Here is a 23,511-nt window from a genome sequence, read left to right as displayed (position 1 = left end):
TTTTAAAAGTAACAAGTACATTTATCTTTACATATGGACTTGGAAAAATCACCAAAATAATTGACAGCTGTAAAAAGGAAGTTGAAGAACACCATGCACAGGGAGAGTCTATCTTTAGAAAATAAAAGGGAAAGTACCTATGTTGTGGTTGAGGGCAAAGGGTAGGGGTGGAGAGAAACAAGCAAACACGAAAGTCCAGGAGTATAAGAAGCAAACTCTCAAAAGTGCTTATGTTTGAGGAATGGTTGGAAAAGGTTGAGGGCGGTTACAGAAGATTTTGTTGCTTAGGTTAAAGCACTTCAGTGTTGTCTGAATTTATCCCAAGTGTTTATTACTTTTGTGATGACAAAAACAAAAAAGTTTTTAAAAACTCAGAAAAGAGTAATTTTTTAAAATTTTGGTATTTGCAAGGGCCCCCTGACTACAGTGACCACCATGGGAAGCTGAGTTTTCTCTCTGCCCTCTGCATGTGGCCACAGTGCTGAGCGTGCACTAGCTAGCGGGAGGCACAGACTCATCTGAGGAAAGACTCCAGAAGGCAGTGGTCTCAAGTTCTGAGAAGCTCAAACCCCTTGCCTATTTCAGCAAAGACTCTGCCAAAGGTCAACTATTTAATTATTTTATTCTAAAAAAAAAAAAAAAAACAACTAAGTATCTTTTATTTTTCAAATTTACAACACCATAAATTATTGAATTAAAGCAGTTCACTTGTTTGCAACCTCCCTTCAATAGTAGCTATTGAAATTTATACCCTGCATTATTTAAAATTTTATGTTGATATATAAGCTTTACTGAACACTTTTTTAAAATTGTTAATGAGGAAATCCTACAGAGAGGAGAGAAGGTAATTCTATTAAATCCAAAAGAGCCTAAAATACTATTATAGCCATTTGAGCTATCATAAGAAAGACAACTTAGCAAGTAAAATATCCTTCCTACCTATGGTCACAGTTGCTAGTGGAAATAATTCTAAATTGATGCACAGTATCTAAGGGGTATTAGTTATATTAAGCAGAGACTACAAACTCAATTACCTACAGGGGCTAAGCAGGCCATGGAAAGGTACAGGGAGGCTGGGCCAGCCCGGGGCAGGCTGGAGAAACAAGCTCCCAGCAGAGGGACCACCACTCTTCCACACTGCCACAAGGAAGATGGGCCCAGGCCCACCAGACCTTCGATTTTTCACGAAGAGTTGGAAATCTGGATTTTGATTCAAAATCCACCCATTTTTAAATGTTGGCCACTAATTTAAACATCTTAAAACACTATGAGTGCTGAACAAAACACATCTGCAAGCCAGATGCAGCCAGGGGGTAGAGAGTTTTCAACCTCTGCCTAAAAGTATCTATGTGTTTTTCAAATGGTGAATTTGGCTCACTTTTATTTTCAGAAAGATGGGAAGAGACAGAGCAATGGTACAGAATGGAGACAAAAACCAAAACGGTCAAGTAGCTGCTATTAAGAAAATATTTCTAACATATTTGTGAAGACAACGGTAGCTGTTTATAACAAATTCTAAGGAAATTTTTTATATTTATTTAGCTATACAAGGCACAAAACTTGGAGAGGGAGAATTTCTCAGGTCTAGAGTAAATAATAACTCAGTGCATTCCTGACAGTTTACTGTCAATAAACCTCTAAGAACTTCCTATCAGGTATTGTTTACCATAAACATTTTAAATAATAGTGACCATGGAAATAATGGCTCTTCTTTGCCAGGTGCTGTCCAGGCATTTGGTACCCAGGGTCACCAATGTGAGTCATGCATTCACTAGACAAGATTCCAATAAAGGCCAATGTGATAAACCTCTTTCCAAAACAAAAAACAAAACAACAAAGGACATAGACTCAACATCATAAAATTGTGCTCCAGCATTTTTTTTCAAAGACAAAACAATAATAGATACACTTGTGCTAATAATAGTATCTGGATATAATGTGCAATTCAAAAAGCAATTTTCTTATATAGCATCTCCCTTTCATCACAGCCTGCATTTTAGACTTTATATCTGCTCCAAAGTCGTCTTATAGTTATTATTAACAACAATACTTTGACAAACAACAACAATAACAGATAATAAATATTTGGTGCTTTCTACATGCCAGTCACAGTGCTAAGCATGTTTTCATTCCACTCTCACAAGAACCTTATAAAGGTTATTCTAATGATTACAATCCCATTTTACAGATGAGAAAATGGAGGCTAAGGGAGCTTGGTGGGTTTGTCTTAAGTCACAATGCTAGACAGACATGGAGCTGACGTTCTGAAGCAGGTGGGCTTCCAGAGCCTGAGACCAGTGTGCTGAATGCCCCTTGAAGGAGGCGTCTTAGAGGCCAGCCGCACTTTATAAGCCCATCTCAGTTTGCTGCTGGCAAATGTACCTAGGGTGTGGCTAATGTCCCCCTTCTCTTCCTCCCACATCCACTTTCCCCATTTGATCAGAAGCCATTTAAACATTTTATTTTTCCCAGTCAAAAACAGTATGAGTCAGTTGAAGCTCAGCCAGTCTGGCCCTAGAGAGCCCTGGAGGCCTGGTGAGGTGCCCTAGGGAACCGGGCTTCCCCTGCTGCCAGGCCCCTGCCCAGCTGGCTAGAATCTAGGTAGAGTTTTCACATCACTGCAATCTCAATGAGGTCTGAGAAGAGTGTCCTGGTAGTCATAACAACCCTGTGAAGACGCCAAGGTACCAAAGTGACGGGTAGGGGAAAAGGGAGGTACCTTCAGATCAGGAGGGGAGAAGACTTTGCCAAGAGCTATGATATATCCACTATCCAAAGCCCCATGTTAGACTTCTGAGAGATGGAGATACAGCAGGGGGATAAATAACACAAATAAAAACGCCATGCATGAAAAAAGCACACATCCACACATACATGCACACACACACAAACTGCACCATGAAGCAGCTTCTCTTAAGGTAATGACCTCGGGCTCTCCCTCAGTCTCCTATAGGGCCATGAGCCCTGACTGTACAAAGTACTGCTCTGCCACAGAAACCAAAGTCCAGGGCACACGGACCATCATGACCCGCCATGGGCAGTCATCCTCAGAGTGTGTGCAGATCAAGAAGACCAGGAGAAGGGCAGCTGGTTCTGCCCTGAGAGGCAAAGGGAGCCTCTTTCCTTAAAGAAGGGCAGCAAAGGGGTTGTAAGGTAGAGAAAAGGGCAAAGGGAATGGGCAGAAGGAACAGACCTTAACAAGGCACAGATGTTTCCTCAGCACAGCTGGCTCTGGTGCAGAACCATGGAAGCGAGGGTGAGGGCCAAACCCCATGCACGTACCCAGTGAGCTCCAGAAAGGGGGAGGCCTGGGCTGGCTCTTTTATGGTCCTAGCCCACACTCCTGTGATGCAAAAGGCAAGAAGCGGCTGTGGGCAAGTGGGCAGTCCCACAAGCTCTCGGTGAACTCCATGCTGAGCAGCTGTCTGGAGTCCTACGTACTCCCGCCATCCTGGGGCTCAAAGGGGCCGCCCAGCAAGGGAGCGAACATTCATTCATCAAATAACCACATGAACAGAGGTCATGACCTCCGTGACAAGTGCTGAAAAAGGACAGACTGCAAGGACCTGGAGCAGAGGGAACGGTAGTGTAGAGAAGAAAGGGTCAGAACAGAAATCCACAGCCCAGCATCTGGGATAAACTCCTACTCTGTCACCTACTCAATGGGTCAAGGCCTCAGTTTCCTCACACAGTGTCTTTGGGATAATGATGACATTTACCTCAGCCAACATCTACCAAGCCCCTAATACAAAGTAGTTACCCATGAAGCACTCTAACAGTGCCTGACATGAGGTGAGCAGCCCATAAGCGCTAGATGCTGGCATGAGAATGGTGAGGACAAGACCTAGCCTTCTTATCAGTGAGGTGGGAGGGCTTCTGAGGAGGAGGCAGGTCAATCAGCTGAGTTCCAAAGGGTGAACAGGCATAAGCTAGGCAAACCAGGAGAAAAATGCATTCCAGGCTGAGAGAACAGCGTATGGAAAGTCCCTACAAGGGGAGGCAGCATCACAAGCATTTCCAGCCAAGGAAAGCAGCTCCAAGAGCCTGCTGGAGGGCCCTGGTCTGCAGGACACCTCGGGGCTGAGAATGGCTCTCTTCCGAAAAGCTTTCCTACATTACTGTGAGCCCCCAAATAAAAGCTGCACTTTTGGCACAACTTCTTAGGTCTCTGGCAGAGTTAGGAAGTGAAGAAGACACAACAAGCATCAAGCTTAAGGCCCTGAATGAAAACATGAGAGTTTATGTGCTATTGGCTAGGTGCATTGTGCTAGCTCCCATGCAAAGTACAGACACTGACTTGGGACCCCTGGGGTCAGAGCTTCTTCCTATTTGTTAGACTCCTCAGTATTCACTGGGGAGTTTACAAGGTTTAAAACAAAGACAAAGTGGCCCTCAGGCACCTTCATGAAGGGCCACTAAGTATACTCACCCTTCAAGAAAAGCATTCTCAGCTGGATTAAGCGGGAAAAAAGGCTATCAGACAGTGGTTGGCAAGAATAGGTATTCTGGCTGATTTAGGAAATTTGGGATTCATCCAGGACCAAGGTGGGTGGACCTCGTTCCTGAGAATTCCTTGATGGATTATTTTTCAGTTTGAATTGCTATTAGCGGTCCATCAACAACAAGAGCTAAAAAAATAAAAAGTCAGGGGCAAAGAATACAGAGAAGAGACATTCCTGAGGTCTCAGCATGCTGGGAGACACAACAGGCAGTCACAAACTCAAGCCCAACACAACCTGTCCTGCACTCAAAGCTGACAAGAAGAGCGCCCTAATAAACCCAATGGCCAATGAACTTCCCATTTCAAGTACATTTTATCACATTATAAATCTGTTGCTTGGCTGCACAAACAGACCAGTCCTCACTCTTTCAACAAAAACTTCCTGAGCTAGGTAAACTATGCTGGCACTTAGAACAGAGAGAGACAGAAAGAGAGACGGCGGGAGAGAGAGAGAGCACGCGCACACGCGAGAGAGAGAGAGTGTGTACGTGTGCGCGTGTGTGTGTGTGTGTGTGTGTGTGTAGTCTCCACCCTTAAGGAGCTCAGGTTGCTGAGCATAACAGATAAGTAAATCAACAGTAACACCTTATGATAAGTGCTTTGCAAGAGAGAAAGACATGAGGGTGTTCTGGGAGCCAGGAGGAAGGTCATTTCCAGGTCATGGAGAGGTGCTGGGTAGGGAAGGATGGTGTCCTGAAGAGTTGGGGGAAACTGGAGTTGAGTTCCCAAAGTGTGAACAGGGACCACGCCATTCCCAGGAGAGGGCCCAGCACTGCAAAGACACTAGGAGGTGATGGCTGTTGGTAACTGGGCTGAAGTTAGAAATGTGAGTTAGGGAAAAAGGAAAACCCAAAGCGCAGTGGGGGTGGGGGGGCAAAAGTTGCAGGTGGCCAAAAGCCAGATGATGAGAAGACTGCAGGCCCACCGAAGAGGGTTAGCTTTTACTTTCTAAGCAATGAGGAGCTCTTGGAGAGTTTTAAGCAGAAGAGAGCTCTGATCAGACGTGTGTTAGAAATATGTTGATAGGAATGTGGGCAGTGGAGTGAGGGAGGAAAAACATGAACACAGGATGACCAATTAAGAGGCTGTCATAGAACAAAATGATGAATCCTAAACACAGGAGTGGAGAGACAGAGAAGAACAGAGTTAACAAATTAGAAGATGAGCTCTTCAGGATGTGGTAACCAAGGGAACATGAGGGAAAAGACAAGGCCAGGACGACTACTGAAGCAGAAGCAACTGAGGGGTGTGGACCAAGCAGGCAGCACAGGGAGAAAGATGCATGTGGCACTCTGGAGGGGACAGACAGGTTGAGGTGCCCTCAGGGCAGACCACTAGGAATGTGGACTGGGAGGAGGTTCAGGCCAGACATGGAGATCCGGGTGTCTTCGAGACAGGGGTGAGTGGTGGATGAGCTCACCCAGGGAGGACGTAAAGGATGACGTGAAAGGGACCAAGCCAAACCAGAAGCTAAGGACAAAGAACCGAGAACCAGCAGAGCAGGCTGTGGAGGCTGGGATCTGAGCAGCTGGAGGAGAACCGGGAGCCAACCCAGGAGAGGCACACTCAGCAGAGCTGAAGAAAACGAGGCCTGGGGTGGGAGTCCTCACTGCAGGGAGCAGTCAGCTGGGCATTAGCAATGGCAGCCAAGCAAAATAATTAAATCTGTAGTCACCCCAAGAGGAATTTTATGGATTTTACCCCCAAACAAGCTCACTGTCTCACTTCTTGGACAGGCATTTCCCTCTTCACCCTGGTCTCATTGTCTTTTATTTCAGAGCATAATCATAGCTGATGTCACATTCTACATCTCACACATGTAGACGTCTGCTTCACGACAGCAGAGACCTTGTCCTATTTCACCTCTACAACCATGGTGCCAAGAGCAGTGCCTGAGAGGCCAAGCACCTTTTACCAAGTCCTTTGGTTCATTTGAAGCAATAAATAATTAGTGAGTACATAACATACTACATGCCAGATTCTGTGCTACGATGCTGGGGATACAGTGAAAACCAAGACAAAATAGGAGCCTGCCTTTGGAGCTCAAAGCTGGAGGTAACTGGAGAGAAATGCCAAGAGTTTAAACAAAAATGACATTATAATTGTCATAATGCTAGGACTGGAATCTGACTCTCATGCCTTCTAGTGCTATTTTCTTTCCAAGCCCAAAGCTGCTGCCTTCAACTAAATTTTATCTGGGGAAACAGTTAAAGTAAGTGTTTGAGGTTTGGCCTTAGTCTCTTCCAGACTTCCCACACTTCTTCTGCCCTTTCAATAGACTCCTAAGAAGAGGAAACACCCACTACAGGCTCTGAATATTTAACCTGAGGGACTCAATCTATCTCTAGTCCTTCTACATTAGTAGGAGGAAAAATTCCAGACACAGGCGAGAAAAAGCAGGAAGTAGCATAAGCCAGGGATTATACAGACCTGGGTTCAAATCCCTTGTAACCTTGCATAGGTTATTCAACTAAGACTTATTTCTGGCTGAAATAAGAATACTGTTAATAACTTCCCCCACATAGGTCATTGCAAAGATGAAATGGGATGATACACAATAGCACTTAGCACAGGACTTAGTACATCATGAGTGTTCAATAAATCATGGCTCTAAACCAGTTACACCTGTTGCTTTTATTACCAGCTCTCTAACTGCTATATTCACACAAACCAAGTCAAAAACTACTTAGAATTCAAACCAAAGAAGGTACACTCAAAATACTCAGAGCACAAATTGATACGTAATTCAATCATGAGTGGAGGAATTATCCTCAAGTCCCCATATTTGGATAGACTCTGCAGTAAGAAGGTTTATTTCAATTTTTGGTCCACTCTATTTTCTCCTCTAATTTATACAACTGCAACTACTCCCCCAACAGATCACATCTTGTCTCATGGCAAGGGTCCAGACATGGGCTGGATTCCGTGGTGCAAGTTGTGGCAGAGTTATGAACACCACACCTCAAAAGGGAGCATAAGAATACAATCACAAGCCTACAGTACACACAAACTCCCAAACACAGCTTGGCTCCAAAGAAGGAAATGAGAACTGGTCACAGCATGCTTTGCCTGCCTCAAAGCTAAAGCAAAGGTTATTCTGACAAGCAAGTATCTAAATCTTATGTATCTCCCTTCTTTTACTACCTAAACCTTCTATGAGTGGTCTATTTTTGTAACATCTCAATTCTTTATCGTTCATTTATGTCCAATTCCATGTAACCTGGCTTCCTCTTTCCTTCCCCTTCTGTGACATTACATTCCTCAAGGCCATCTGCAAAGACCTTGTCACAAATTCAGCAGCCTCCCTTCAGGTCCCTTCTCCTTGGTCTCCCCATTCTCTTCCCTTCCTGGGACTCTCCTCCATGGCCTCTGAGTCTCTTCCATCTTCTTCCTATCCCAAAGTTATGCATGTTCCCCATAATCAGCCCACTGCTCATCTTGGGGAGACCGTGTTTAATCCTATGGCTTCCATTCTACATCTCTAGACTTAATCTTCTCAGGCTAGGCCTCAGCCCTGCATTTCCAATTCTCTGCTGGACATTTCTTATGGATGATTACTGTTATCTTGAATTCAACATATCTAAAACCAGAAGCATCAGCTACTCCTCTCCACCCCCAGCATCTACATTTCTGTCAACGATACCACTGTGAACAAGCAAGTCTAAACTTTCATCCTCTTTGACTCCTGCCTCTAAAGTCTAAGAGACTGAAAACACTATTGGTTCTCCCTTTGCAGTATCTCCTCCATTGAACCTTTGCTTCCATTTTCACTACTGCTCACCACAACACCTCATGCCTGGATGACTGCTGCTGCCTTCCAAAAGGGGCCCATGCCTCTTGTCCAGCTATCAGATGGATGTTCCTAAAATGTAAACATCACTTCTGCCACTTCACTTCTTTGCCCAAAATAACTTCAATGGCTTCCCATTGCCATCAGGATAAAGTCTATGTGTCTTAGCCAGGCATTTAGGGTCTAGAAAAGGAGTCGGTAAACTACATCCCGCAGGCCAAATCCAGCCCACCACCTGCTTCTGTAAATAAATTTTACTGGAATACCGTCACACCCATTCATTTCCATATTATCTATGGCTGCTTGCATGTTACCACAGCAGAGTGGAGTAGCTGTGACAGAGACCACATGGCCTACAAAGCCAAAAATATTTAGCATCTGGTCCTCTACAGAAAAAGTTTGCTGATGGACTAGAATCGTCAGACGCCAGCAGATTGCACCACAGTTCTTGCCCATGACTCCTTTCGATGAAGATTTTGCTCCTATAGGACTGCTGCTAAGCCCACTTTTTTTATACCTCACCTCTATGTTCTCAAGCCCCGAAAATCTTCTTTCACTCCTCCCTGGAGTTTTTTCAATCTAGCTTGCCCTTCAAACCAGAGCCAAAGCTCCACCTCTCCATAAGGCCAGCTGCATCCATCCCCCGCACCCCTTGGTTCCCTTCCTGTGGCCTCCCTCTCTGCATCTACCACAGAAACCTACAGTGAGATTTCACTTTTCCTATGTACCCCTTCAGCCTGCCCTACAGGCTTCTCCAGGTCCAGGACTGGTAACCTCCACAAAGAACTTGCCAATGATAACTACCTTGCCTTTCATTCCAAATACCAATCCTCGATAGCATAATTTGGTAAGAAGGCATCAAACAAACTTACCAATGAAGGCCCAGGATTCCACATTGGAAAAGTTAAGCGTGGGTCCAAACGTATACACTCTAGCCAGCACGACCTAAAAGCCAATGAAATAAAAGTTTAGCTTTAAATTCACAGCACCCAATATGTTTTGATTTACCATACTCCTGAGATGCCCATTTCTGCTTCTTTGCCTAGAAAATCCCTGCTTGTCCTTTAAATCCATTGGGCAGTTTTTACCTATAAGCCTCCCCAGTGTTCCAGGCAGGCCAGGCACCCCCTCCTCTCAGCACCCATGGAATGCTGGTAGCATGCCTATGGTAACACATGGCACGTTGTGGCATAACTTCTTGTTTAGGAAGGAGAGGGGGTTTCTCTACACTGTAGGCTTTTCAAGAGAAGAGATCTATTAAGTTCACCCCATTCTATACCCCCAACTGCCTAGAACACTACGGGCACTTAGATGTTCCTCAATAAATACTTGTAAAATGGATGGAAAAATAACCTACTCAATTCATTAAAACATGCTTGGATATCTAAAATTCTGCTAGGCCAGAATTTTCACCATAAAAATGAATACCTCAACCCCACTGCCTTTAACAGGCAATGGTTTAAACAGGAAGGACTAATGAAATTAATCTAAATACACACCTTTGGAATGACACTCCCCTGGGCAGAAACCACCAGAGGCTCCCAGAATCTAAGAAGGCAGGCCCAACTCCACAGCCCAGGATGCTGGGCCTGCACCAACTGGCCCGGCTGCAGTCTCAGCTTGCTTGATTTCCCCCGATAGACCCTACCATCCAGACAAACAGGACTGGTAGTTCCCAAAACCCTCTCAGCTGGACATCTTCCTCCACTTTTCTCCACATTACTTCCATCTACTGAGATGGTGCATCCATTTCAAACATCATATCCCAGACCAAGTTCATGATGGGGCCCCCAAAAGTGCTTTTTTTAAATCTCTCTCCATTTTTAATTGTGAGAAAATACATGTCACACAAAATTTACAGTCCTAACCATTTTTAAGTGTACAGTTCAATGGTATTAAGTACCTTCATATTGTTGTTCAACCATTACCACCAGCCATCGCCAGAACTCTTTTCATCTGCAAAAAATGAAACTCTATACCCACTAGACAACAACTCTCTCTTCCCTCCTCCCTGCAACCCCTGGCACCCAATAAGTTTTTGTCAAATGAATGAATACATAAATTAATGAATATATGAATGAATGTGACTCAATCCTCCCCACAAAAGCCAGAAGCCCTGTTTCCTTCTGCTGGATTCCTATGGTACTATCTTCACATCTTTTTAGATTTATTTCAATAAATCTTAAATTATCTGTTTTTGCAAAATTATATTCTCCTTCTGGAAAGGAACTATGACTTATTTGCAAAGTTAAACTTAGGTCCAACAGCATGCGTTAGGCCTGTCTTGCATGTTGCTAGATCCATTGGTCAAGTCTCAGTCCTTACCTTGCAGCTTTGACACCATTTAATCATGCCCTCTAGCTCTCCTGGTTTTCTACCCACCTCACTGGCTGCTCCTTCTCTTTGCTTATTCTTCCTTATCTCCCCACCTCTTATGTCAGAGTGTTCAATCCTTGTTTTCATCTCTTCTCTGTCACTCCCTTGGTGATCTCAACTAGTCTCTTGAATTCACACATATCACCTCCATGCTGATGATGCTCAGATTTCTCTCCGAGCCTGGACCCCTCCTCTGAACTCCTGACCAGGATATCCAACTGCTTGTGTCAAGTAAGAAGTAGATGGGAGCTTTGTGTAAGACACGGTGAGACAACACAGACCCCTGACCTGCTCCTCCCAGAGTCATATCCGCTTCAGTTTAAGACAATGTTCTTCCAGCTGCCCAGACCAAAAATTTGGGAGTCATTTTCATCTCCTTTCTCTCTCACTCTGTATCTAATCCTCACTAAAACTGGTTCTTACCTTTAAAATGTATTCAGAATGTGACCATTTCTCACCACCTCCACCGTCCCCATCCTAGATTGCTGCGATAGTCTCCTAATTGGTGCCCTGCTTCCCTGCTGCTACTCTTGGAGTCACTCTACCTCCACCCATACTCTATTCTGAACAGAGGAGGAAATCTGGTGCAACATGAATCAGATTGTGTCATTTCTTTCCTTAAATCCCTTAAAAGCCTTCCCAGCAAGGATGATGCCAAAAGGACGAATGTGCCTAAAGCAGACTCACAGGCCTCGGGGCAGGCTGGGGGCAGGAGAGTCAGTCTCCAAGCCAGAGTCCTCCTCTCCCCCACCTATTTCTCCACTGGCAGTCCTGACTGTATCACCTATCATCTGATTTCTCAAAAAAGGAAGCTCTTTAAAGGGAGGGAAATCCAATCAATCAGCTTCCTTTTCCAGCTGGATACCACAAGAAGCCAACACTAACACTTCTGAAGAAGCAATAAGGTACGTCGAGTATGCCAACACCTAATAATGTTTCCAAAGATAAGGCTAGCCTTCCAGAGACTCATTCTTTATGCCCTTGGTGGCAGTGGGGAATCTTCCATAAGACCCGCTTCTCCCTGCCTCCATCTGGCCACCAAGTCTTGCCTGTCTAACGTCTCTAGGACTCTATCCCTGTCCTCCACCTCACTGATGCTATGGCTGGAGGTGAAGTGCAAAAAAAGTAAGTCAGGACTCTAAGCTAGTTTAGGCATCATCAGTGCTCCTTGGAGCTACAGCAGTGGCCTCCGAACCCATCTCAACACCTCTTATCACTCACTTCCAACCACAACCCTGTACAGTGTCCAAAATGATTTTAATAAAACCTAACTTTGATCAAGTCCCTTGCTTTAACCTCTGTGAAGAGTTCCTACACTGCCATATTATATATTCTTCACAATCTATTATAGTAAGCCATGGTAAACAGTCTTTTTTATCTTCCCTAGATGCATGTTGTCTGCCTTCTCCTTTAAAAGACTCTGGTTGCCCCAGTGGGGGTGGGCAGACGATCCGGCCTAGATTAGAACTCTCCAATCCCTTGCAACAGTGATGGGTCCAAAGGCAGGCACATCACCAACCTGGGCCAATCAGAGTCTTTCCCTTAAACTGATACCTAGATGTAGAGAAAGGCTCTCCCCCTTCACTGGGATTGTAAACTGAGGCTGCTGGCAGCTATAGCCCCTCAGGCAGAGCAGCCTGTCTGCAGTAGAGAGGTCTGATGCCAACACACAAAGAACAGAAGGCAAGGAGCCAACTGGACCGCTGGCAGCATCAACTCGCATTCCAGAACTTCTTTCTTTTGTGCACTCCTACAGCATCCTTCCCAGTCATGGAACCAGTAACTACCCACTTACGCCTCAGCTAGCTGGAGTCCCAACAGGCCCATCACGCCGTTTTCTGTATCTGTGCCTTTTCCCACGTTGTTTCCTCTGCCCAGAAAGCACACTCCCTGGATTTTTATCCAGCAGCCAAACTTCCTCTGTGGAGCCTCCCCTGAGGGGAAGCGCAGTTAGTCCAGTCTTCCAGATCTGCTCTACAATGCCTAGAATACACGCCTCTGCCATGCTTAGACCCCTCCCTCTGTCTCTGTAATCTCAGAGCTAGCTAGCTGCTCAAGCTAGAAACCTCAGACCAACCTGGTCTCCCTGCACTTCCTCACTGTCCTGATGGAACTTCCTGTCCTTCCTTTCTGCTGCAGTTCTACTGTCACAGCCAGGACCTCAGGACCTTCTGCTTGGACATAGGCAGCAGCCACCTGGGCTCTCTCCACTCCCCCTCTTCCCATCCCCCTCCCACTGCTGTCAGGGCTGGGCTTCCATGGCCCTCCTGCACCTACAGAATGGAGCCCTTGCATCTAAACTAGCCCCGACCTATATGCTCCAATTTCCCCCAACCACTTCCACTCCCAGCAGGATGGAGCAGGTGCACTTTCACCGATTCCACCTGCTAAGAACAACGAAAATCCCTGGGCATTCTATGCTAGATGACTGTAAGAAGACTCCAAAGGGCAGACTGAAGAAGGTAGACCAGCTGTGACCTCAGGACCCAAGGAACAACACAGTGGTGAGCTTCCTGCATTTCCTTTTCTGCATATAGCTCAGACTTGGAACTGAGGAGACTGGCAACCCAGAAATGCCAAGGAGCACAAAGAGAAAATACCCCAACAAATCCCCCTCTTTCAAGACAGAAAACTTGTAGATAATAACCACTGTATTTCAGCCAAACACCACACACACACAAAAAAAAAAACCCCACAGTCCTACTCACAACGATGCCAGCAAAGTGCAAGTGGCATCTACAACAAACCCACAGCTGACCTTACACTTCATGGTGAAAGGCTGATGTTTTCCCCAAGACTAAGAACAAAGCAAGGATACGCACTCTCAGCACCCTTGTTCAACACAGGACTAGAAGTCTTCGCCACCACACTCAGGCAACAAAAGGAAATAAAAAACATACAGATTGGAAAAGATGAAATGAAACACTCTCTATTTGCAAGTGATACGACTGTCTATGCAGAAAATCCTGAGGAATAAACAAAAAAAAATTTCTATGACTAATTAGTGAGTTTAGTAAACATGTAGGATACAAGATAAAAACACAAAATCTATTGGATTTCTATATACCAGCAATGAACACATGGATACCAAAATTTAAAATACAACCCCATTTGCAATCAGTAAAGAAAAAAAAGAAATAACTATAATTTATCTCAGCTAACCATTCTGTGGTTTAGCCACTTGAGGCCGTCTGTGCCATGAGGGCAGGGATGATATATTGTTTTGCTCTCCAGTGAAATAAAACACCTAGCGGGGACCCAGCATCTAGTAGGTGTGCACTATTTGTTTTCACAGCTCATGTCCTGCCATCTCTAAGATGAACCTTCTTCCCCATATGCTCCTAGTGAGATCATGGTCTATTAAAAAGTCCCATCTCCAGTTTCAGCCTTGGCAGGTCATGACTGCCAAGGAAGTACGTGGGAAACAGTTTCCGCTCCCACTCTCAAACACACGTGGATTGTTACCCTTCAGCCAGGGTGTCACCAGCGTTTGCAGATGGCAGGCATTGGAAGTAGACTCCAGTAGGCATATCTCACCCCCCTAGAGGGCACACTCAGTCCCTCCCATGTCCCTCTAAAGGGGTCCCAAGGTTTGACCCAAAGACCCCAGAGAAAGTGAGACAATTCTCAGTGCTGCCTCACCTCTGCTGTGTGCTAGGAGGGATTCCAAGTGCCCTCCCTGTGTCTGAAAGCTTAGTCATGAATGCGAATTGCCCATCTGTGCCAAAAAAAGTACCGCAGAGTGAAAGAGGTTATGGAGGACAGGTCAGGGCCCAGAGAACACTCAGATATCTGTTTCCAAAAAATTTCCCCTCTTGCTTCTGAGGGTAGGAAGTGAGACTAATACTCATTAGGCAAAGCCAAAACCTCAGAATTATCTTGGCTCCTTTCTTTCCCCCATGCCCCACTACCAATCCCACAGCAAAAGTTGCTGGCCCACCTTCAGAACAGATCTCAAATCTAATGGCTTCTCCCCACCTCTACCACCCCAGCTCAGGGCCAAACCTTCCGGTCACACACCTGGATAACAACCACAAACGCCTGCTTCTCCCCTGCATTCCCCTTGCTCCCTCAGTCCACTCTCAACACAGCAGCCAGAGTGAGCCCTGTGAGACATGCCTCAGATGCTGTTGTTCCTTCTTCAAAACTCTGTGTTCTGGCTCCTCTTGCCATTCCCAAGGCAACCAAATCCTTACAGAGACCCCAGTGGCCTGGCCCCCACAACTCCATGCCCTCATCTGCTCCCACTCTCCTCTCCTCCCCACTCCATTCCAGCAGGCTTTGTCTTGCTGTTCCTTTTGCATAAAATGCTCTTCCTCCAGCTAAACACATAGCTCACTTCTCCACCTCACTCACTGCAACACACAACATGCCATGAGTTCACCAGAACTCACTTCCTTTTTTAGGGGGCACATGGCTAGACTTCCTTTGCCAGACTCCCTTGCAGTCAGGAGTGAACATGTGACTGAATTCTGGCCAGTGGGTGGGAGGGAGGTATGCTTCCTCCAGATGGGTCCATAAAGCCTTCCTCACAAACTACCCTCTTCTCTTCTTCCTCATGCTCCAGCATTTGAATGGAAAGGAAGCTAAAGCCCTTGAAGAAGGCAGAGACACAAGATAAAAGGAGTCTAGGTCTCTCAATGACTGCAAGGAAGGCTGCCTGCTAACCAGGAGAAGTCACTTTGGAAATTTTCTCCACAGAAGTGCAGTTTTGTTGTGTTGCTACACTGAGATTTGGGGGTTTGTTAACTTAATAATTTGGTGTACTTTCAAAGAGGCCTTCTTTGACCACTCTATTCAAAATCCTCCCACTTCCCATCTGACCTCCTTGCTTCATTTTTCTCCATAGTTATCATTACCACATAGCATAATGTATATGTCATTTATTATATGATCTCTATCTCCCCAAGTTAGAATATAAGCTGAAGGTGGGAGTTCTGCCTTTTTTCCCTTTGCTGCACACCCTGGGTTTACAACAGTTCTCAGCCTGTTGCAGGCAATCATTTGTTGCCAATGAATGAATGAATGGAGCACATGGACTCCAAGGTTAGAAAGGCTCACTGAGGCCCAGCTCTGCCATTTACTAGCTGTGTGACCTGGGGTAACTTACTCTACCCCTTTGAGGCTCATCTTCTTTATCAGTAAAATGGGGGAAGTAACAGTACCTACCTCAAAGAAATTGGGAATAATTTAGATCATGAACATAATGCCTTAGCTTAGTGCCTGGTAACTGCTCAGGCTCTGTACATGATGACTGCTATTGTTAATCAGCTTGAGGCCAGAGGACAAGACTGGGTTTCGGGTCCTAGCACGGTCAGTGGCAGGGCAACATCTCAGAGAGGAAGAGGCTGAATGGCTATTTACATGCACAAACTCTTCCAGAAGAAATCAAGACAAACACCTAGGTAGTGAGATTCAAGAGCTGCTTATAAAAGTTCTCAGTAAATTGCCAACAATCAGAGGAACCTGCCAAGTGGGGGCAGGGGCGATGACAAGTGTATGTGGAGTCTGCAGAAAAGTGCTGCTTGTGGAGCGAGCACCACCCAGATGACGAGAGATCACTTTGTGCCTTTTAAGAAACAATTTTCACAGCAAAGCTCAAGAAAAGAGAGAGGCCTCTTGCATCATGGGGACAAGGTAATAAGGCTATAAAAATGGAACTCAAATAAACCACACACAGAGCCCACATGGGCCCAATTTTCCAGGGAAAATAGCAATTGCACAGCATTTAGATGGGGGAAGTCACACTTGTGCCTCAGCACAGCAAACAGCCTTCAAAAATCATTAGGCTGCAGAAAAGTCACCAGGTTTGCCAAATTAGCAGTGCCAGCTCTTACCTGCCTCCTCTGTCACACTCACCTCTTTCTACAGATAAGAGGACAGGGACAGTGATACTCATCAACAGCTATGATCCCTCAGGAACACGCAGCACCCTGCAGCCAGGATAGGACGCCACAGCAGCTCCAGCCTGGGTCACCCTGCTGCCCCTCTCCCGACGCCCTCACAGCTTTCTCCTTGGCCCAGACCTATTCCTCAGGTCTCACCTCCTGGGATTCTCTGCAGCCCTGGGCCTCACTGACAAACTTCTTAAAGCTCGTCTTCCTGTGGCCCCTCACGGCTCTCACCAAACCCTCCTCCCATCCCCACCTCTCCAATCCCCCTCATCTCCAACTCTGGTCTCTTTTCCACCTCTGTATTCCTGAATGTTGATAATCCCAGCCTCTAAACATATGGCATCTGTCCATCTTTCTGGTTCTAGTGACTGTTCTTTCCCCAAATCAGAGGCAGGACAGCTTCATGGTCAGAAGCACAGAGCCTGGAGCCAGATGAAATTGGTCTGATCTTGGCTCCACAGCAGTGTAATACTGGGCAATTAATTCACTGCTATATATCTTAGCTTCCTCATCTGTAAAATGGGGTAATAACAGTACCTCATTTGGTTCATTGCGTGGATTAAGTGAGTTACTACATAAAAAGCTCTTAGAACCATGCCTGGTACCTGATACTCTCCATAAAGTGCTACTATGCCCATTACTACAGGCATCCGATTCTTCAGCCAAATCCCAAACACTGCCCCATGTCCTTCCATCTCTATCTCCTCTACTCAGGCCTTTTACCTTTGCTGAGAATGTCCAGCCTCCATTTCAGCCCGTCCTTCAAGGTGTTGACAAACGCAACCAGTTCCATAAAACCTTTCTTGATTCTCTTGCCTCTTGGCCCCATCCTGCCCAGCAGTGAGGCAGAACTCCTCCCTTCTCTAAAAGGATGGAGCTGACTTCTCCCAGGGCCACCTTCTTAATCTCCCTTGAATAACCATTGCTTTATCCTTCCCACTCCCTGGTCATGAGCTTCTCAGAAACACGGGTGCATTGGGTTCTTTCTCCCTAAAGTTTTATTCCTTGCAACCTTATATAGTGTAAACATTTGCTGGTTTAAACTGAAATGCAAAGCTTACAGACCAAGTCTACATAATAAGCCACCAGAGACTGAAACAATAAAAACAACAACAGGCCAGGTGTGGGGGCTCACGCCTGTAATCCCAGCACTTTGGGAGGCCGAGGCAGGTAGATCATGAGGTCAGGAGATAGAGACCATCCTGGCCAACATGGTGAAACCCCGACTCGACTGAAAATACAAAAATTAGCTGGGTGTGGTGGTGTGTGCCTATAATCCCAGCTGCTCGGGAGGCTGAGGCAGAAGAATCGCTTGAACCAGGGAGTCAGAAGTTGCAGTGAGCCAAGATTGCGCCACTGCACTCCAGCTTGTTGGCAGAGCGAGACTCCATCTCAAAACAACAACAACAACAACAACAAATCAGCAAGTCAGAGGAAGCCTTCCCCATCGCTCCAAAGCCAACACATACCTCAGGCTCAAAAGCAGTACTGGGGACCAAGTCAGTGCTATTTGTCAATTTCATTCTAGTTATTTCCTAATGACCAAAAAATCAAATCCTTTCAGCAAGTCTACAACCTGCTTCCACTACTAAATGGCATTTCCAGAGAAGCTCACTCGCAATTAAGGAGACATGTTTTTTCTCGGAAATCTTATTTACTGTTTCTTGTTTTAGGGTATTTCTAAAAATATCCTTAAGAAGAGATCACTGTTTATTTTATTTTGTTATGTTTTCATCAGATGCAGGAATACAGATCTCTTTGATTTTCACAGGTAGATTGCTCCTTCCAAGGATTTATTGGCTCCTCTCCACACTCAGGAATAAACAAGTCACGAGTTACTTGTATACACACAGCCTTTCACTTACGACTAATTTCATGTTACTGTTTCCCTGCTTCCTCATTCATGAAAACCCCAACAAAAATGATTCCTAGCATTTTAAGTAAATTTTTTATATATCCTCATGACATTCTTCTTGAAAAAAGAAATTCTGATTCTCTATTAAATCTTGGGCCATTGCCATTAGCTAGACAAACGCCAACTAATGAAATGATTCCATAATACACAGAGATGACTTAATGTAGCATTAGCTGAAAGAGCAAAAATTAGAAGCGATCTAAATGCTCCATAACAAGCTGATGGCTTACTGAAAACATTCCCTTGATAGAATATTATACAGCCATTTTACATGGCCATAAGGAAGACGAGGGACCCATGGAAAAGGGCTGGGGCATAATGTTAAGAGTAAAGAGGCCACGGTGCAAGGGAAAGGCCAAGATTAGGGAAAGGCCAAGGTCAATTCAGAAATTCCATCCCCAAACAGCCAAGAGGAATGGGAAGGGAACTCTCCCTACGTTTGCAGAATGAACCCATCTCTGGATGAGCGAACAACTTGCAGCCCCTCGGACACTCAATGTCAAGCTTGGCACTCTCCAGTGTGGCCACCAAGCTCCCACCTGAAGGCCCAGCTCTTCCCAAGTCTCTGAGGCTAATGCTGGGCAAAGGCGGGAGGGATTTGCTTGCTTGCTGCTAATCTGACAGGTAAAGAAAGTGAACCAAGAAACTGGGCATCTCAGCCAAGGCCTCCGACTACTCAGCCCCTTGTCCTCTGTTGGTTCAGTTGAAACTCTGCCACCCCGAAGGTGCCTGAGAGCATGGGCTCTGCGTGCCATGTGCAGGTCCACAAGACAACTCCACCTCTGGAAGAGAAAATGACTCCAGAGCTTCTCTCCCAGTGCCCTCTCCCTCACTCCACCACAATCCCCAGTGTGGACCCCTCCTGCCAAATACAAGAGGCCATAGTCATTGCCCTGGAATTACAGTCTTCCCCCAACGGCCCCAAACCACCTACCTAACCATGCCTCCCAAGGCACTCACCCCTCCCCAGGTATGGCAGGGGCAGCTCTCCTGTTTCTTCTGCCACCCCCAGAAGCTATGCTCCCTTCACCAACCCAGATCCCTTACAGGCCAGCTCAAGCCTTTTCACCTGCACCCTCTTGCCCCAGCCACCTCCAAATACATGGGTCTTAACACTGCCTCCCTGGAATGACCCCAACCTCTCAAAGCCTGAGTAGCCAAAAAGCCAGACTCTTATATGTGAAACAATCAGGTCACCTAGATGCTGTCATCCAAGAGACTCCTCTCTCCAAAATTTGCTCTAAATGTACCACTGGAGACTCTCATTTAGGTGGTTGTCAAGCTCTCCCTTGACACTCCTTGGGAGGGGGCACAAACATCAGACGGCAGTGATGCTGGAGCCAGGCCCCCTTGTAAGGGTCCTGATGGATTAAAGAGCTCCTTCCACCTCCCACAGCCGCCAGCAGCAAGCACTTCCTAAGCTCCCACCACATGCCAGCTGGGGGCGCAGACTGCCTGAGATACAAATCTGAACAGGCCAGTCTTTGCCCCACAGGAATTTCAACTGGAACAGGAAAAAGTGTGAGATAAGCCCCACTACTGCAGTGTGATAAATGCCGAGCAGAGAAGGCAAAGTGAAGGGTAACACAGAGCACAGGTGGTGGTGATTTAATTCAGCCTCAGAAGGGACTGCAGAAAGGCTCAGAGAAAGCCACATTTGAGCCAGAGCCTGGACAATTAACAGAGACAATGAAAATACTGGCAACCATGTATTGGGTGCTTCCTGTGTGCTGAGCACTGTTTCCAACACTTTACCTGTGTGCATGCAAACTCATTCACTCATGCATCACTGAGCCCCTAATGCCAGGCACTAATCCAGGCACTGGGGATACAGCAGTGAACAAAATTTAACACTGGTGCCTGCCTGCATCAAGCTTATGTTCTGTTGAGAAAAAATAAATAAATAAAAATAAACCAAACAAATAAGGAAAATGTATAATATATTAGATGGTGATAAGTGCTAGGAGAAAAAATAGAGAAAGGGAAAAAGGGAACATCTCGGGGCAGTGACCCAGATGGAACAATTTTAAATAGGGTGACATTTGAAAAAAGACCTGAAGAAGGTGAGCTAACTAGCCATACACACCTCTGGGGGAAGAATGTTCCAGGCCAAGGGAGCAGGCAGTAGGAAGAGCTTAAACAGGAAGCATGCCTGGTGTGTTTGAAGAACAACACGGATTCCACTGTGGCTGGAGCAGAGCTAGAGAGGGGCAGGTAGGAGCAGCATATACAGCTGTGCAAGTTGTGCAATGCATAAGCTGGGGAGGAAGCAAGTGCCACTTACATGCACCACAAGGAGCTGTGCAGAACCCAGCATGATCAACCATACACCATGGCCCTGGGGTGGCAGATGAGGTCAGAAGTACCAGGAAGCTTTGACGGCCATGCTAAGATTTGGCTTTTCCTCTCACTGGGACAGGAAGCTACTGTGAAGAGGGTTCTGAGCAGAAGCCTGCCCTGATCTGACCCTCGGTCACAGGATCACTGTGTAAAGAATGCACAGTAGCAGGATGAAATTGGAAGCAGGAGACAGCTTTGGAGGCTACTGCAATCACCACACTCAACTACAGTCTTATCCTCATGGTCCCACGCAGTAGGTTCCATGAGCACTCTTTCACAGAATAAGAGAATGAGGCTCAAGAGAGATCTGGTCACTTAATCAATGTCACTCAGCTAGGAGGAAAAACAGGGGGAAGAGAGCATTCCAGATGGAATGAACAGCATAGGCCATGGAGCAGGAGCTTGGCAGGTCCTAGCACACTTGGGAAAGGGCAGGCTCATGGTTTGGGATGCCCAAAACTTCCCCTAGGGACACATGGGGACACATGGCAAGGCCAATGGGCGAAGGCCTATCTGCGGCCTGCCCACACTCACACCAATACCCACCAACAGCCCCCAAGCTGGCACTGCTCCCTGGACCGCAGCAACTGCCTCCTAACCCATCTCCCTGCTGCACTTCTGTCCTCCTCACCGCCGACCCACAGGCAGCCAGAAGAACCCTTAAAAACATAAATCAGGTATTATTTTCTTGCTCACAGCACTCCAGAGGCTTCCCATGATGCCAGGCACACAGTAGACCCTCAACTGATGCTGGACAAATGGGCGACTGCTTCATCCCTATAGCATTCTCCAGGCTTGTCTTGTCTCAAAACCAAGGTAAGAATAACTTCTTCCTTTCCTCCTTAGCGCAGGGAGGTGACTCCACGCTGAGCGGAGCAGGGGTCTCCAGCCAGGTGTAGCTCATTCAGACCAAAGCCAGAGAGAGGAGCCATTCAAACGAACTAAGGGACCATTTACGTATTAAACTAATTTTTTAAATAAAATTGCTTACTACAGCGCAAACTAGATGTACTTTACTGTGCTGTGGCTATGTAAGAGGAGGACTGCAGAGACACCTGGGCTGTAAAGACAGCAGCGGGCACACTCCACATGGGAGCCCTGGCACCCTGAGGCCAAGCAGCACCCAAGTACCAATAACTCCTGACAATACTGTCACAGGCAGGGGGACACTGCAGGAACCGCCTGAGGCTGACAAAGCCACAAGCGCAAGGTGGGACAGGAACAGCTTCCCCACTGAGTCTGACTATGAATTTAGGGGCAGGGCTGATGACCATATTCTTGTCTGCATGCTGATTACAGTGAGCCCATACTTATCTTAGAAACTGGGAGAAACTATGACACTACGGCTAAACAAAACTTCACATATTTGAGCCAGAGAAGATTTGGAACAAAAAGAATACATTTCCCAAAGGGTCACTACCACTCCCAGGGTTTAAATCCAGGCCCTCTGAGGGCCTCATTCACAAGGGAAATACAGAAACATGTAGGTACACACATGCCTGTATGTAGATACATTTTTAAAGGAGGGTAATAACAACCAACAAAATGAGATAGTAATAAGCTCCCCTTTCCCAAGAAAACAGAATTTAGTAACAAAGAGTCTTTCTAGTGGGCCTGGAAGGAGTATTCAACCACAACATGAATGACTTACTCTCAGGTTAAAATCAGTCTATGGGTGGGAGAGGAGTGAGGAAAGCTCTAAAAGCCAAGTGATTCTCCAGACCCCTTCAGGAGGCAAAGAACTTGCAGATTCCCATACTGCATTGGACAGGTAAGAGACAAGCTTCAAAGGCTTTGTTCTTTGAAAAGGAAGATGGGGGAAAGGGCTGGGAAAGCCCTATCACTGATGTTTCCAGGAGGAAGGGTGCTGGGTCTCCATGGAGTGAGGGTCCTGAGGGTTCCCAGAAGGAGTGGACAATAGAGCAGGACAAACGGCCAAGCCTCTAGACCTGACAAAGAAGTACAAAGGCAGACTCAACAAGGATGCTCAGGGAAATTGCCTAAGTTTGCCTGACACCAAGCTCCTCTGGGTAGTCCACAGCCAAGCAGACAGTGCTGCAGAAAGGTCCTGTGAGCACTGGTAATTAAGAGTTTCAGAAAGGCTAACACCAAGGCAAAAATATTCTTATTGCATGCCAAGGCCAGACTCTGAGCCACCAGGAAGGGGCCTGGGGGTGGCTGGGTGATAGGGAGGCAAGGTGGAGTTAATGAAAATTGTTCCCTGAAAACACCAGCCCAATATCCTTGCTGGAGAGGCACTGAGATGCTGGTATCTCATTAAAAGTTGAAAATAATAGGGGAGAAACTATAAGCTTGTCTTCAGACTAAAGCTACAGCATGCATAAATCTGGACTCCTGTATGCAAATTTGCTCCTCATTCTTTAAAAAACATGGCTGTTCACCTGGGGCAGTCTAGAGATGGGCAACTGGAGTGACCAAGAGAGTTAGTCCCTAGTTCAGGCCCTCAACCTTTGCTCTCTCCATCTGAAGGCCCCAGGTTGGCCCAGACTGGCTGAATGGGAGAAGCTCAGCCCTCCCAGGGGGGCTCCTCCACCTCCCCCTTCCCACCAGAAAGCCCAGAGGACACAGAAGGAGTCAGACCTTGCAATCAGGGATATAGGTTCCTATCCTAACTCTGCCCCCCTCCCCCACTTCTCTACAAATAGGTACCTGTAACCTCCTCTGGGACCATTCT

The 23,511-nt window shown here is 46.3% G+C and overlaps 1 protein-coding gene across 45 annotated transcripts in view; it reads right to left on the bottom strand.

The window, feature by feature from the left end:
* The window catches only part of ARNTL (aryl hydrocarbon receptor nuclear translocator like), a 109,489-nt gene that overhangs the window by 67,194 nt on the left and 18,784 nt on the right, over nucleotides 1-23,511 (bottom strand). For 44 of the 45 annotated variants that reach the window (XR_002517063.2, XM_021926029.2, XM_021926008.2 and 41 more), the window contains exon 2: nucleotides 9,164-9,236. The exons of the other annotated variant lie outside the window; for it this stretch is intronic. Coding sequence is in view for 11 of the 44 variants with exons in the window: in XM_021926012.2 (XP_021781704.1) it covers nucleotides 9,164-9,236 (73 nt within the window). In the remaining 33 variants the exon portion in view is untranslated. The remainder of the gene's footprint in view (nucleotides 1-9,163; nucleotides 9,237-23,511) is intronic. 45 annotated transcript variants of the gene reach the window in all.

This window comes from Papio anubis, chromosome 12, assembly GCF_008728515.1.
Source record: "Papio anubis isolate 15944 chromosome 12, Panubis1.0, whole genome shotgun sequence".
In the NCBI taxonomy this organism is placed as follows: domain Eukaryota; kingdom Metazoa; phylum Chordata; class Mammalia; order Primates; family Cercopithecidae; genus Papio; species Papio anubis.
This window is presented reverse-complemented; position numbering and strand designations above follow the sequence as displayed.